This window comes from Centruroides vittatus, unplaced genomic scaffold (assembly GCF_030686945.1).
Source record: "Centruroides vittatus isolate TY-2023 unplaced genomic scaffold, ASM3068694v2 scaffold_450, whole genome shotgun sequence".
Lineage (NCBI taxonomy): Eukaryota > Metazoa > Arthropoda > Arachnida > Scorpiones > Buthidae > Centruroides > Centruroides vittatus.
In genome coordinates, this window is record NW_027122709.1 from 2,333,059 (window position 1) to 2,349,042 (window position 15,984).

General features: G+C 32.0%; 1 protein-coding gene across 1 annotated transcript in view; it reads left to right on the forward strand.

Moving 5' to 3' along the window:
• Positions 1 to 15,984, forward strand: part of LOC136989212 (tyrosine-protein kinase RYK-like) — a 93,081-nt gene that overhangs the window by 24,668 nt on the left and 52,429 nt on the right. Inside the window, exon 3 of the mRNA XM_067287305.1 lies at positions 11,970 to 12,069. Within this exon, the coding sequence (XP_067143406.1) occupies positions 11,970 to 12,069 (100 nt within the window). The remainder of the gene's footprint in view (positions 1 to 11,969; positions 12,070 to 15,984) is intronic.

The window sequence follows — 15,984 nt, forward strand, 5'->3', positions numbered from 1 at the left end:
ATAGTTAAAAAATATGAAAAGTTTTTTAAATAAAATATGATAACAGATGGTGCCATCAAAATTTTAAATGTTGCTGGGAAAGTTGAGCAACTCATTGCTGGTTTATTTCCAAAAGATATCATAAATAAATAAATAGTTTATCACCCTACATTGCATCATCTAAAACACTTCCTAAACTAGTAAATCTCTAGCTGTGTAACCCCTATTTATATTTTTATTGATTAAGAAGTGGAATATTTATGAAAAGAATAACTTTTAATTGCTTATAAAAAATTTAAACAATTTTAAAAAATATTTTATATATGAATCTATGTTATAATATAGGCCTAATAATAATTTATAAATATATATAATATGTAAAAATATTTTATATACAGTAAATGTAAAATATTTATTATTATATGTATTTTTATGCATGTATTATTAAATAAAAATTCTGATTTAATTAAAAATATATCACTTTAATCATGCAAGAAATTATAAATATGACTTGAACCATCCTCGTCATTATTTATAAAATAAAATTAGTTTAGGATACCAAACACTTTCATTAACTATCTTTAATGTCTTCAATCCGTAGAAATTTTCTTGTTCCCATCAGATTTGAGATAGATAGTCGAACCTGTCTTTCTCAAATCTCATGGGACCAAGAAAAAATTTGAGATAGACAAGTTTTGAGATATAGAGGTTCCTACACAGTAAATAGTAATAGGTTTGATTGGACGTGTGGTATTGTATTAATACAATTACATGTGCAATACATATCTGTATTATGTATAAATAAAACATTTTTGACATCTCTTAACAGAAATAGTTTGTCTATAGAGTCTGATGTCTGACTTTATTCAACCAATAAGATGCAAGTCAAACTCTTAGCCAGAGAAAAGCAGCATTAATTGCTACTATGCAGGGGTGCCTGTACATTGGGGCACATGCTGTTCTCTTTTCATCTTGATTGCCCTTTTCCTAATTTCCAAGGGGGCCCAAACAATAGAAAATCTGTGACTTCTAGGTTATTCTGCCAATATAAAAGAAACTAATGAATGATATTTGTCCATTGATCCGTGCAGTTTGTCATATGTTGACCAAAACCCCATTTCTTGTTTTCAAGGCCAAGTTAGCCTCAAATGCAACTAGAATCACTTTGTGGGAGCACTGATCCTATGTTAAATCAGAGATTGATAATGTACAATGCCCTTTTTCATAATCTGCAGGTGCCGCTGCTACTATGTACTGTATTTCGAGAGACGTACACACTTGACGAACCTTTATGTCTGGTAACGTTTAAAATTCGTGAAACAAACATTTTCAGTCTCACTTGAGGTCTGCTTCAGGTTAAATCAAGAAGTAATTCCAAACTTTAGAACACCTGGTATTAAACAATTTCAGATGTTAAATTTATTGTTATTTCAAGAGATGTTTTTCAACTAAAATTTATGCTATCAAAATGTAGTTGCTGAACTTTGAAAACACTTCAGTTCATAATTTGAGATATAGATTTTTGGGAGAAAATTTTTTAAGACATATATTGAAAATGTATTGAATTTAGATTGAAAATGCAGAGGAAAAAATAAATTTAGAGATAGACTTTTGAGATAGGCTCAACTGTATTACAAAGTATTTTCAAAGAAAATAATGAAAATGTTAAACAATAATACTAAATTTGCATTAAAAGTGATAAAACAGATTTTTTTATAATAAATTTGAACTATAAACTTTTAGAAAACCAGTCCAAAACTTTGCCGACTAAGTTAATCCAATCCAGATAATGTATCCTTTATGCTTTATATGAATAAACCTTTAAAACTCAAAATTTGAATGAAATGCTTTATTTGCAAATTAAATGTGTGTATACATGAACATATACCATAATAACAAATTGTTCAAAAAAGAATGTTTTATTCAGGCAGGAATGTGCTCAAAAAGAAATGTGTGTAATAAAATACATTCCTTTCTGAATGGTAATTTTTCATATTTTTTGTGAATTTCATTGATCTACCATTACAGTCTTTTTTATAACATGTAAATTCTTTTTTATATGGATTCGATTGCATGACTTCACTATAACCTACAAGAAAAAATAAACAGAATTGAAAACTTTGTTTTAAAAATTTTTACGAAAAATATATAATCAAAATTTTAATATATAAATATGAACTGAGTTTAATTTAAATTTCAAGTGTTACCGTTTTATATTATCTGTAATTCATATTAAGCATTCATTTTTCAAAAACAATACACTTATCTAATATCTTACTTCTTCAGTAATCATATGTATATGTGAAACTTTTCACTTTCTTTTTAATATGTATTTCATAAATTTTTTAGCCCTGTAATCAGTCTTTAATAAAACATGAGACTTTTTATTTTCGACTAATGTAAGTAAATTCAGGTCCTAGAAGCCATTGTTACATATCTGTCATTAGCATATTGAATAGAAGCTTTGTCTTTCTTGCATTTGATACTATTTGTATGTTCATATATACTTTGCTTTATCATCACATCATGCTTCTTTTATATTTGTCTTTCATTTCTATGGTTCTAATGATGATTTTTAATCAATAAACTTCTGATTTTATGTATTTATCATTCTTTCCTTTCTTTTTCTTTACTTTATCAAATATAGTATTTAATGTTTTTTTTTTTCTTAAAAATTTATAAATTTTCCAGCTGTTACTAATCTTCTATTTTATCTTGATGCAAGTTGATTATATTGCTCTCCTGTTTTCATTAATAATTTAATTTACTTATATATATATATATTAAAATTAAATTGTAAATTTTTTAAAAATAATATATATTTATCATTTTTTATAACCATTTCATACATAACTTTATACATCATCATTGGTAATAATATAAAGTATATCTACTTTTTCTCTACTTTTTAGATATTAATTTTCTATTAATAATGCATAAATCTTATGTTTAAGTGCCTCCTTAGAAGTGTTAGAAGCATGCATAAGATTGCTTGAGAGAATGTATCACACAGGAATGCTTGTATATTCTAAATTAAATCTTCTATTTTAAGCTGGAATTATGTATAAATTATATTTAACAAACACACCTTTACATACATTTCCAGCACTTTGAATTGTTCCATTTTGGAACACAGCATAACTCCTTTTAATTGAAACAGCTTCTAACTTGAAGAAGGCCTATAAATCAAGCCAAAAACATTTGTTAGAACCGTAAAGAAGTGCTGGAAACGTATCTAAAGGTGTGTTTGTTAAATATCATGTATATTCTAAAGAGAAGTAAAATCTATTACAATTGTAAGTCAAGTAAACAGATAAAATTATTAATAAAAGAAATACAAGTAAATTATAAAAGGAGAGAGAGTAATAAAATACTATTAAACTGTAAAATATAAAAAGCTGTTAAAAAAGAACATTGTATATTCTGAAAGAAATAAAACATATAAAATTATTAAAAGTAATTGTGACAATCACTGTATGACTGTCATCTGTACTCTAGATCAGGGGTGGCCAACAAGTCGATCGCGATCGACCGGTCGATTGCCAAGCCAATTTTGATCGATCGCTAGCGATATCTTGACTTAATGTATTATATTTGTAACCGACGCAACTGTATTCATGCAGTTATGACTCGACTCATAAGCAGTGAGTGCACTTCATACTGAAACACAGTGTATAAACATAGTATGTATTTCACACTTCCCTCCCCACTTAGACTATGCCGATGACACAGTCGATCGAGATACATTTTTACGATAAAAAGTAGATCTTACGTGCACAAAAGTTGGCCACCCCTGCTCTAGATCAATGTTTCGCAACCTTTTTCTACTTGCGGCACATTCGTGACTTGACGTGTCTCAACACGGCACACCAAAATGTTATTTTCCTCAAAAATGTACGATATGATACTATTAATAGAATTACATAATGCCACTAACCTATTATTATTAGTATTAAACAGACATCAACACCTGTGAGCAAATTTATTTTACATTTAATTTCTTAAAATATGTAAGAATGCATGGCTTATAATAAAGAATAAACAAACATCATCTTATTTCATAAGTGCTGTGGTGCGTATGAAATAACTTGAAATACAAGCATAAACACAGCAACTGTGATAAAAATATACAAATAAAACTAAAGTGAAACAAATAAATTTAATAGAATATGTAAAAGTTCATGTCAGACCTTTCACCTAGTGAGGGCACACCAGTGTACCGTGGCACAGTGGTTGCGGAACACTGTTCTAGATAAATGCTCTGTACTGCTCTAGGTTAGTGTAATATATAAGGACAGGAGGGGTGTTAGAAGGGTATCTTAAATGTATTCTTCTAAGAGCTGTAGTAGTGGTTGTCAGATCTCACTAATGACAATGCCAGTGTTCAGACTCATTCTGTTATCTGTAATTTTCATAATTTCTAGATGTTCAAAAAATTTTCTTTTAATAACATTTTTTTCTCCTTTTTAAGAATTTTACGGTTGCAAGGTCCCACTGTCCAGTGAGACTTTGCAACCTGCATGATTACAATGTGTTCAAACTGCAAAGTTGGAATAATTACATTTGATGACTCTTAAATGTTCTTTAATTCTGATTTTTCTTGGTTATGTCTGTTTCACCTATGTAATGATAATTCTGTTGGCAGTTACAAGTAAAAGTATAAACTATTAAGTTAATTACAATATCTATAACCCTGAGGCAGATAATAGTAAGGGCTTATCACACTAATGATGATGAGCACAAACGCTCAGGAATAAAGTACAAACATTTAATAAAACAAAAAGGAGGTGTACAATAAGATGACTACATACGTACAGAAACCGAAAAACCCAAAATGCATTTCGGACTATTTTCCAATAGAAAATAGTCCCTCATCAGTTGGTATTAACTAAAGGTTTTACTATACTTAAAAATTATACAAAGTGAAAAAAATAAACTTAAAATTAAACTTAAAACTATGCCTAAAGCTATACAATATAAAGATGAAAATGTTGCCATGACTGTATGAGAAGTAAGCATTATCAAAGTAGACAGGAGTAATAAAACCAATAATTGGAAAACAACAACAACATTAAACACCAGGTTGTGTTAAATAATGTACTCTGAGAACCTATATCTGGTGTGACAAAAAAAAAAAGAAAAGAAAGACTTCAGCTTCCACCTGCCTTTTGTGCACTCAGGGACATCCCTTTACGTATCGTGGATGATAACACCCTATACCACCATGTAGTGGACATGTTCCACTTAATATGCTACAGCTCCTTTTACCAATTTAATGGCGCAGCCCGATTTCAGGGGACCTATGCGAAATGGTTATATGACAGCTGGAGAGCAAAGTCCTTCCACGGTTCCTCCCAACATCCTTTTATACAGGAGATACATCGACAATATTATAGTTCTCTGGAGAACAGTGCCAGATATATCAGCCTTTGTCGATACTTTTAATGACAACCCTTATGGCTTAACCTTAGAGCTCAAACAAGCCAACCACAAGGAGGTCCACTTCCTGGACATAAATATCAGAGTGGAGGAGACGGGCATCCTTACATCTGTGTACCGCAAACCAGAGTCCACGTCCACATACATACCAGTGGGGTCATGTGACCCTTTTTCGTATAAGTTAGCGGCATACAATGCTTTTATTAGGAGAGCATTTACTCATTCATCTACTACACGAGCACTTGCTGCTGAGCTAATACATATACACCGTGTTGCATCTACCCATGGTTTCCCGAGGCTCACACATAAATTGATTGAATGTTATCACTGCACACACTCACAACACAATGTCCTGGCTGACATGCAGAGTGACATCTATCCTGATCTTGTACTGTAAGGTTTCTGACATCATGCATAAATGTCAAGAGGGTAGAGCAATCATGAAGGGTCGTATGTGGGCGATCGACACTTAGACAGACTCTACAGTTACAAGAAACCGTTTATTTGACACGAAAGAAGCTTACAATATTTCCGCAATCTTGGGAGTTCTACGTTGGAAGCAGTCTCTGGGTCTTCTTCTATTTTCCAAGATAGTCCCATTTTGAAGGAGTGTCCCTTGGTCACGAATGGCCAGTTCCCTCAAGGTTTTGACGACTCCTGGACGATGTGATTGATTTCTGTTGATGGAAAGATGTCGATCCGAGGTCAGGAGACGGAGACGAAGATGGGCACAAGACACACACACACACACACACACAACAATAGATCTATCACTTGGAACTTTCGGAAGAAGAAGCTGTCATGTCCTTGAATTTTCAGGTTTTATCCGTTTCCCTCTGATTCCACTTTCCGATTGGTCTCTCTTCATCACCTGGGACAATTTGAAACCTTTCGGGGTGTGGGAGAGATCAAAATCAAAGTTTAATTCGATTCCCATCTGGAGATAGTCGATCTTTGTTTTTCCATTGTTCTATTGTTTAAAAGTTTGTGTTGTTTTCATTAAGAAAAACTATTTCTAACTTCTGTTTTTTTCTCAAAAAAAGATAATTTTGTCTTAAAAATAAATGATTTTAATGCAAATTTCAGTGAGGTTCGGACCTGTCCAGAGCCTCACAGTACAACGAGTCCCTGTCACGTTCAATCCCTATGTTAAAATACTTTATACTGAGATCGCCAAGAAGCGCCAGATTAAAATCACATTCAGGAGATGTCCCACCATCTTTGACATCCTCTGCAATGGGAAAGACCCCCCCCAACCCTGGAACAGACTTCCAGGCGTGTACAGTATCTCCATTAGAGACAACAGATTTGATAGGGACCTCATTTACATTGGTTCAACCAAACACTCCTTGGGGGATCAGATTAATGGAGCATATAGTGGACATACATTATAAGAAAAACACCACCGCCCTCGCCACTTACACCTCCGACCCTAACATTGCAGTCGCCTTTAACCAGGCAAAGCTCGTTTGCACTACGTCACACATGGAACACCTAAAATGGAAACTCCATTTTACATTTGAGGAAGAACTTACAGCAGTTTGAAAATGTTTGTGGTGAACTTTTTCTTTTGTTTTTTTTCATCACAGCAGATATAGGTTCTTGGAGTATGTTACCAATAATTGGGCTAACTCATAACTGTTTTTGTATCAGCATCTTGTATGAAGAATTATTACTTCTGTTTACTTTGATAATGCTTACTGCTCATACAGTCATGGCAATGTTTTCATCTTTATATTGTATAGCTTTAGGCATAGTTTTAAGTTTAATTTTAGGTTTATTTTTTTCACTTTGTATAATTTTTAAGTATAGTAAAACCTTTAGTTAATACCAACTGACTATTCGGACTATATCAACTGCTGTTTCAGACTATTTTCCATAATAGTCTGAAATGCATTTTGGGTATCCAATATATCTTCTTAAGCCTTTTAAATTTCTGGTACTCAATGGATGGCAACGTTTTATCATATGCGTGGCGATATGTCTCCGAAATGCACCCGCAATGGTAGCATCTCAGAGTAGTGTAGTATTCCTGTACGGATGGACAGAGTTATTTTTATGATGGTATCATGGAGATTAAATGCATGTCGGATCGGTCGCAATTATTGCACGCGGGAGAGGTTCGATAGTTTGAATTTTGAAAGAATTATATTTGCATTCTATTTCAAAACCGTCGGAGAAAACCTGACGAAGATTGCGGAGGTGATCGAAAACGTTAGTTAATTGGTGGTTAATGTTCGTATTGAGTACCGGAAATTTAAAAGGCTTAAGAAGTTATATTGGATATTAGATGTACCGGTATGAAGATTGTTTTCTATGCATTTTGGGTTGTTTGGTTTCCATACGTATGTAGTCATCTTATTGTACACCTCCTTTTTTGTTTTATTAAATGTTTTTACTTGATTCCTGAGCATTTGTGCCCATTGGTGTGATAAGCCCTTACTATTATCTGCCTTGTGGTTATAGATATTTTAATTAATTTAATTATACCTAGGGCTAAAAGCAATTTCTGTAATAATTTTAGTATAAACTATGTTATTGTTTAGCATTATATCAATTTTTTCATTGATATTTTCTTTAGTTTTTAATTTTTTAATTTTATTGTTTAATATTGGGACAAGAACAATTTACTGTCATTAACTTTTGTATATTTTCAAATAAATTGGAAATGTAATCTAAATTTTTGTATATTTTCTGGGTTTGTGCTATTATTTGTTGATTTGTGTTTTTATTTAACCATCTGTTAATTATTTTGTTTAGATAATTGTTCAATTGAAAAATATAGTGTATGTGGTTTATTTCTTCTTTTTGTGTTGTCATATCATTACTGCATAGTTTGATTTTGTACATGTACATGTTAAGGATGTTCTTTTTCATATATGTGGATGAATTAGAATTATTTAATATTAATATATTTAATAAATGTTTCTCTAGACAGTTAGTATTAACTTTGTACCTCTTTTTTTGTCTTCATTTGCAATTCATTAAATCACATGATCCAGTTTCAAGTTTTAATTTTAACCTGTTCTGTTTAATTAATTTTTTACAAACTGTTTGGTTTTATCTACAAACAAATGATCACCTTAAATAATCAGGCTATAAGTCCACTATTTTAATAATTAATACTAAGTAATTTGCTACTAGAGGTAGCCATCTCGTATCTAAATTAATAATTATAATTTTAATAATTTATTAAATAATTTAGAATCATTTGGAAGAAAAGAACTGGCCTGGGGCAGGGCTTGAACTCGCAACTTCCGCTTGCTGCGCAGTGCTCTTGCCAATTTTTCCACAAGTTTCCAGATAAGGTTCTTGTACTTTCCCATAAGTAGTGCCACTGTTGTGCCACCATTAAGATACTGAAAGAACTATGGAACTGCAGAACTATAGAATTGAGAATATAATTGATTTTGAAATTACTAATAGAAATTTGTTACATAATGCCCAATTTGTTAGTAATTGTAAGGGTTTTTATATATTAAATTATAGAGAGAGTATTTTCAATATTTTTACACAAGTCAAATTTTTTCTATCATAAAGAAAAAGCATGCTACTTGCATGGTGAGGAAATATCTTAAAAGCAATAAAAATTTAAAGTAAAATTAAGAGAACCTAAATCCTATTTTTTAATTTTTTTTACTCTAGAAAATAATTGGCTTCTATAATTTTACTAATATTCTGCTGTTATTATCTATCAGGAAATATTTATATATGACGTTTAATTCATAAAGTAGTCCAAAATATTCACAGAATATCATAGAATTAAGTCTAATGCAAAATTTTCAGATTTTTGCATAGTTTCTTCTCCAAACTTGTATTTTCTAATGGTTAATGTTACCTTAGGTGCCAAGATGGCAGCTTGTCTTTGATTCCAGCAAGGAAACAGTGGGACGCACACTCTAACCTAATCTAACCTAACCTATTCTAATAAATTACTATAATTAATAGTAACCAAATTATTAGAATAGGTTAGGTTAGGTTAGGTTAGAACGTGCATCTCACTGTTTCCTTGCTGGAATCAAAGACGAGCTGCCATCTTGGCACCTAAGTTACATTAACCTTTCTAATTTATTTTCATCAATTAGTACTATAAAATCATGGAATTATGACATGAGAGAATGCCATCTTTGGAATATTCAGCTATATTTGAATATCTTATTACCTTAATATAAAAGTATAAAGCCTATCATTACCAAGAAGGTCTTCATTATAGGAGTCTTGATTCTTAAAATTATTTTTCAAGTGGGGGATAGAAAAATATCGCGTATGATCATTAGAATTTCAAAATGACATCATTTACAAACAACGGATTAAATTATGAGTGCAGGTGTTGTGGTTCTATCAACAATCTCCGAGCATAGTCGACAGAGGGTGTCAAATAGACACCGCGAATCGGATCTTTCCCGCCACCCGAGATGGTCTTGTTCTGTGCTTGGAAACAAAGGGGAGACCAATCGGGAAGCGAGAAAAGGGACGTGGGACCAATCTGAAAGGTGGATAGTGCACGAGAAAAACATATAAAAACTGGGACTTCAAGGTTGAAAAAGAGTCTCCTCCGAGATAAGAACTGTCACCTTTGGATTAAGCTGACCGTGTGCTTCATAGTGTATTGTGCCATTGCCCGAGACATCTCTGTGAATCTCCAATAATCCCCAACACCCAGCGATCCTTCTCATCCACCCCGGGGTGCGGCCGACGTCAAGGATCTCGTCTGGATCAGTGAAGGAATGTCGATCGATGATGTAAGCATTTATGTTACAAATAAATGGTTTTCACATGTAAAACACTTGTTTTCATTTGCCTCCTTCGCAATCGCTCACATACACGGTTTCTCTTAGGCTCATTCTGATGCGGGATTAATTGTAACCCCCTTTAAAGTCGGCAAATCCTACAATGTGGATGGTTCCACATTTTAGAGTACTCTTGCACCCTATCTGCAAGTAATCATTCTGTATAGGCTTGTGTGTCTTATGATGGCAAAGTTATTTATCTAGCTGGATGTACATGCATGGCTGGTTACCATTCTCTTTTTAAATTTTTATCAAGTGGAAAGGAATGTAACCGGAACGGTTGAATATATGGACAATCTTGATGTGTCATGTTTTCGTGTATGTCACATACAGCTTCAAACCACTTATAAAGAACATTCTGGCCATTATGGTAGTCAACCACTCCACAGTATCTATCTGAACTGATTTTATAAGGCATGTTGCCAATGAGAAACTAAAAATTTCAGACCTACACTAACGAATAGTAGTATCTTAATGGCTGCCAAGACATACACAGTCGTGTGGCAGAATTTAAAAACATGTTCTAGAAATGTGTGTATCTATCTTCCATATGATTAAGAAATCATCTATTCCTTCACCTTTATATAAAATAATGGTTTCAAAATTTTAATGTATGTCCTCTTGAAAATATTAAAATTTTAGCTAATTATACTGACAGTAGTGTTTAATTTACACTTTGTTATTACGTGAAACTAAAGATATAACCTGTATTAAAGTGCTTTAAATTATACTCAAATTAGAGCATTTTAATAATTTTTCTTATAATTTGAGATTTTGGCACTATTTTCGGGCAGCAATTTTGGCATTAAAAAAATTTTTAACACTTTTTTAATTGTAAGAGTAAAATTATCAACTATTTTGAAAGTTAACAATTACAAAAATTATATGATCTGTCATTGAAAAACATTGTCTAAATATGTTTGATGTGTATTATGTATTTCCCAAAAACAGGGTGGCAATTGTCAGACCATCCTGGGTGGATCAAACTGTAGCTATGCCACTGTGTGTGCCCATAGTTTTAATTTTATCACCCCATTCAGAATGATGACCTCAGAGTTTTGCACAAAGGGTTTTCAAGTCCAGATGGTCATTGATTTAGTAAAGGGGTGATTTAGCATAAGGAGGATTAAAAACAATGGATTCTATGGAATCAAAATTCTGTTCTATGAAAATCTGGTTATGTAAAGAGGTGGTTATTTAGAGAGATTTACTTTAGTTGTGGATATATTGAATTTATTTTAAACTGCAGTGGTTTCTCTCAAAATCTATTTACATAAATTTATGACTATTTTTTCAATAAACAAAAAAGTTAGGAATATTTCTAATTAACGAAGCATGACAGTAAATTGAGTGATTTAAAAATGTCTATTAATTTACTATTAGTTATACTATTGTATCTATATAATAAGTGTTAGGAATGATGTATAAAATTTAAAAAATTGTCTTTAGGTTAATGTTACCTGAAGTAGCCAAGATGGTGACTCGTCTCTAATTCCAGCAAGGGAACAGTGGAACGCACATTCTAACCTAACCTAACTTATCCTAATAGATTACCCCTATTCTAATAATTTGGTTGCTATTAATTATAGTAGTCTATTAGGATAGGTTAGGTTAGGTTAGAACATGCCTTCCACTGTTCCCTTGTTGGAATTAGAGACGAGTCGCCATCTTGGCTACTTCAGGTAACATTAACCTGTCTTTTTTATTAATTTTGATATATGAATGTATAGATGATAAACATTTTTTATATCTTTTATTTAGATGCCTTATTCAATTGGAATTACAGTTAGTAATCCAGAAGCCTTAGGTTCACCTCAGCTAAACATTAGTCATCGTGGAACTATTCCTACACAAGAAGAAGGTAAGTTCTTATTTACCTGCTTTGATGTAAAAAATATCAAAACACTTAATTTTCTCTTGTTATTCATGGGTAAAATGTTAAGATGCATTTCAGATCCTTAATTTTTGGCAAATGAGTTCACTTTTAATAATTGATATGGTTTTTTTTTATTTTGTGAAAGACAAGTTTGTGGGATATAACAACTTTGTTAATGTTATACAATATATTAGGAAATTTTGTTTGGATGTGATATAATAGGGAAAGAATTAACATAAAATGATTAATTAAAATTATTTTTAATAATGCAGTGAATCCAATATTAACAGTATCACAAAATAAAATACTAAAACTAGTCTAAACTAAGTTGATAGACTTTTGTACAACAATGACAAAGGAACTAGTGGTAGAAGTTTCACAATATTAATTCACAGTATGGAATATAGCAGTATTACATTATAAAAGGATAATATGGTAGTACAGCAGACTAAATTAAAGTAGGGTAATAACTTTATACCTGACAAAAGCAAAAAAGTTTTGAAATCAGAATTATCAATATACAGTAGGTATTTTATAGAGAATATAAAATTCTATATTCTGTATTAAGAATTTATATAAAATTTTATATGTTAATCATTTAATCATTCTGCTATTTTGTACGAATGCTAGAGTTCTTCCAGTTCAAACTTCCTTTTTCTCTCTTTATTTCATGTCTTCTCTTTCCCACTCTTTGAAGGTTCCAGAAAAAAAGCTTGTCTTTCCTCTCCCCAAAATTTTTTTCCGAACTGCTTCTTATGATGAGATTAAGTTGGTTCAGATTAAGGCTTTGAGGTGCCACAATATTCTATAGCATTTCTGTCCTATGATAATTGATTCATCTGCATTGAATACAGGGTGGGCCAAAAGACACTTTACAATTAATAGCTGACCTTAGTTTCGTTGTACACAGAATTGGGTTACGAGGCAGGAACCCTGTTGTGGACACCAGTGTAAGAAGTTTGACAAAAAAGGAGTTACACTGAAGTGTGATATCCAACAAAACAACTTTAATTTTGCAATAGAACAGATTATTTACAGGTTCTAACTCTTTGTGGACTTTCTGGTGGTCTTTCTGTGTTAACAATACAAAAGCAATTTGCGTAATTAATTTCATAACAAATTCCAATCCGATACAATTAATATACAATACAACTTATAATACGATCACGAACAATTCTTAACCTAACTTAAAAACTAATTAGAAGATAGATAGATAGAAGAGGAAGTGAGAAGGATTGATAGGACAGGGGGTACCCAATTTCTCTGCGAATATCTCGGTGTGAATTCTCATTCCAACTTCCAAGTTACTCGTATGTTCTTTTCTCCTTTTTCTCTCCAGAATGATAACTCTATTAGGATTTACCTCCAGTTCTGGCTATTTAATTTTCTCGTGGATCTCCTACTCGAAGGTCTCACTTGCCAGCACTTGTCAATCTTGAAACTCTGAGCCTTGCAAGTACATGTCTTTCACTTTCCGTGTCTGGCCAAAGAATGTCTACTCAAAGTGGGATTTTTGACTTCCAGCTTTGCTGTAGCCTATTGTTCATGTCCCACATTCTGGTGGGAAAGGGTTCAGTCAGGATTTCTTAGAAGTTCGGAAACAATAGAACAAAGGAAATTGGACAGGGAAGCAGGATTAAAAGATTAGAATATAAAATTAAAATTATACACAAAAAAAAAAGATGGCATACAGCCACACTGTAATCCTAGGTGACCTAATTTTTCAATGGACTTAATCAACCAAAAATTTGGGATACTTTTTGTTTTCTCTCAACCAGTGGCGTAGCGTGGGTGTCAGCTGCCCGGGGCGGAGGAAAATTTTGCCGCCCCCTATAAGTGCCTCCCCTGCCGCCCCCACTACGCTATGCCACTGCTCTCAACTGTTATTCTATTCTTGACTTTTGCCCACTATGAATAAAATCCTTTCTTACATTAACATAAGATTATTATTGATAGTTAGTTTTAACTATTTCGTATACTGTTTTGTTCTTGTGATAGATTGTCTTTGATGTTAGTTGGAATCCTTTGTCTACATTGTTGTGATTTTAGTTAAATTATTTTGTATTGTGCTGATTGTTTGTCAGGAGCACATTCTTTGACTGACATCTTGGGTTGTGTTGTTGTAGTTTGTAAGAATTCTAGTGTCAATTAGAATAAAATTTTATTTCTTGTCACAATCCATTATTTAAAATCATACATCTCACTGTGACATGCATGCTTTTTTAGGGCATGCCGAACATGGAGATTTCTGTTGCATGTTCTGATGTTTTATTTCTGGGTTGTATTAGAAGCACCAAGTTTCATCCCTTATAATTACTCTTGGAAACAGCTATGTCTTTGAAGAAAGATTAGTTACAATTTCAAACTGACACTGTTTCTGTTCATTCATCAAGATCCAAGAATCAAAAGTTCACTATTACAACTAACATTAGCCATCTTTGTTGTTACACGTAATCTCAGTACAGTGGAATCTCACTTAACGAGCACCTTGGATAATGAGTATTTCGCATAACGAGCAAAACAAATTGTAAAAAATTGACTCGCTTAACAAGTGATGGTTTGCATAACGAGTGACGAAAAGAGGAGAATATTCACACAAAGAGGCATTAAAGAACATTAAAATAAACGTTTTATTTTCCTGTGAGTGCTTTCGACATATTTAAAATGTATATTTCTCTATGGTAGTAAAATAGTTGGCATGATGTCCGCTCGAAGTATTTAATTTACCTAAAAAGAGGGAAGTCCCAGATTGTGCACATGCTGCATCAATCTGTGTTTAGCACTTGTTCTGCTAGCATCTTAGTGTCACTTGTGATCAAACACTTTTCCAAACTTGTATTCACATATATTATGCTTAAACATCGACAACCATTGCCTGTTATATAATAAACACTTCAAACAATATGCCAAATTTTTGAGCTATGTAAAGGCTATAATTAAATATTAGAAATTAATTAATTTGACTAGAGGTAGACAGTTATGCTTCAATCTTTATTACATTTAATGACTAATTCCAAATTAAATTTCAGGAATGTCTAAATTAAAAATTAATTATTTATAATTATTAAATTTAATACAAGATGACAGCATAACTGCTTACCTCTAGTAAAATTAATTAATTTCTAATATTTAATTATAGCCTTTACATAGCCCAAGAATTTGACATATCGTTTGACATGTTTATCAGACATATTATCTGTGATTCTTTTTGTTTTCTGCAAATCAAATTTGCATTTCAGGTGGTTCATTCTGTGCTAGAAGAAAAGATGAAGAGATTCATGCTCCTTAATGTATATTGTATAATTTTCTTTGAACAAGCATTATACATAAAATATTTGAGTATTTTTTTGGCATGGAATGCATTATTGTATTTTACATTAATTTATATGGGAAAAACTGTTTTGCTTAACAAGTGTTTTGCATTACGAGTAAGATTCTGGAATGAATTATGCTCGTTAAGCGAGGTTCCACTGTACTGGTTTCTCATTGGCTCTTGTAGTTGGACCAATGTTGTACTCTAGCAAAGGGAAATTCACTTCAGAGGAAAGATTATGGGTTCCAAAATAAAGTATAAAAGGTAAATTGGTCTAACCCATTTTGTAGGATGATAGTTTATGTTAAAAGCAACAGAATGGATCAATATCTATATTTGCAAGAGGGTTAGATTACTGTTGTGATGACCTCCTTCAATTATTTTGTAGTCACTAAACTATTTCTATTTGGTTAGTGTCAAGAATTGTAGTTATTATAATAAAAATCTCAATTATATTTTGGAAATTTGGAAATTTTGGAATAGCATGTTTGGTATCATCTAAATTTAAATGAATCAGTTGGGGGCAGTGTGAATAAATATTTTGCAATATAAAATCATAACATATATATTTATTAGTTGATTCAAAT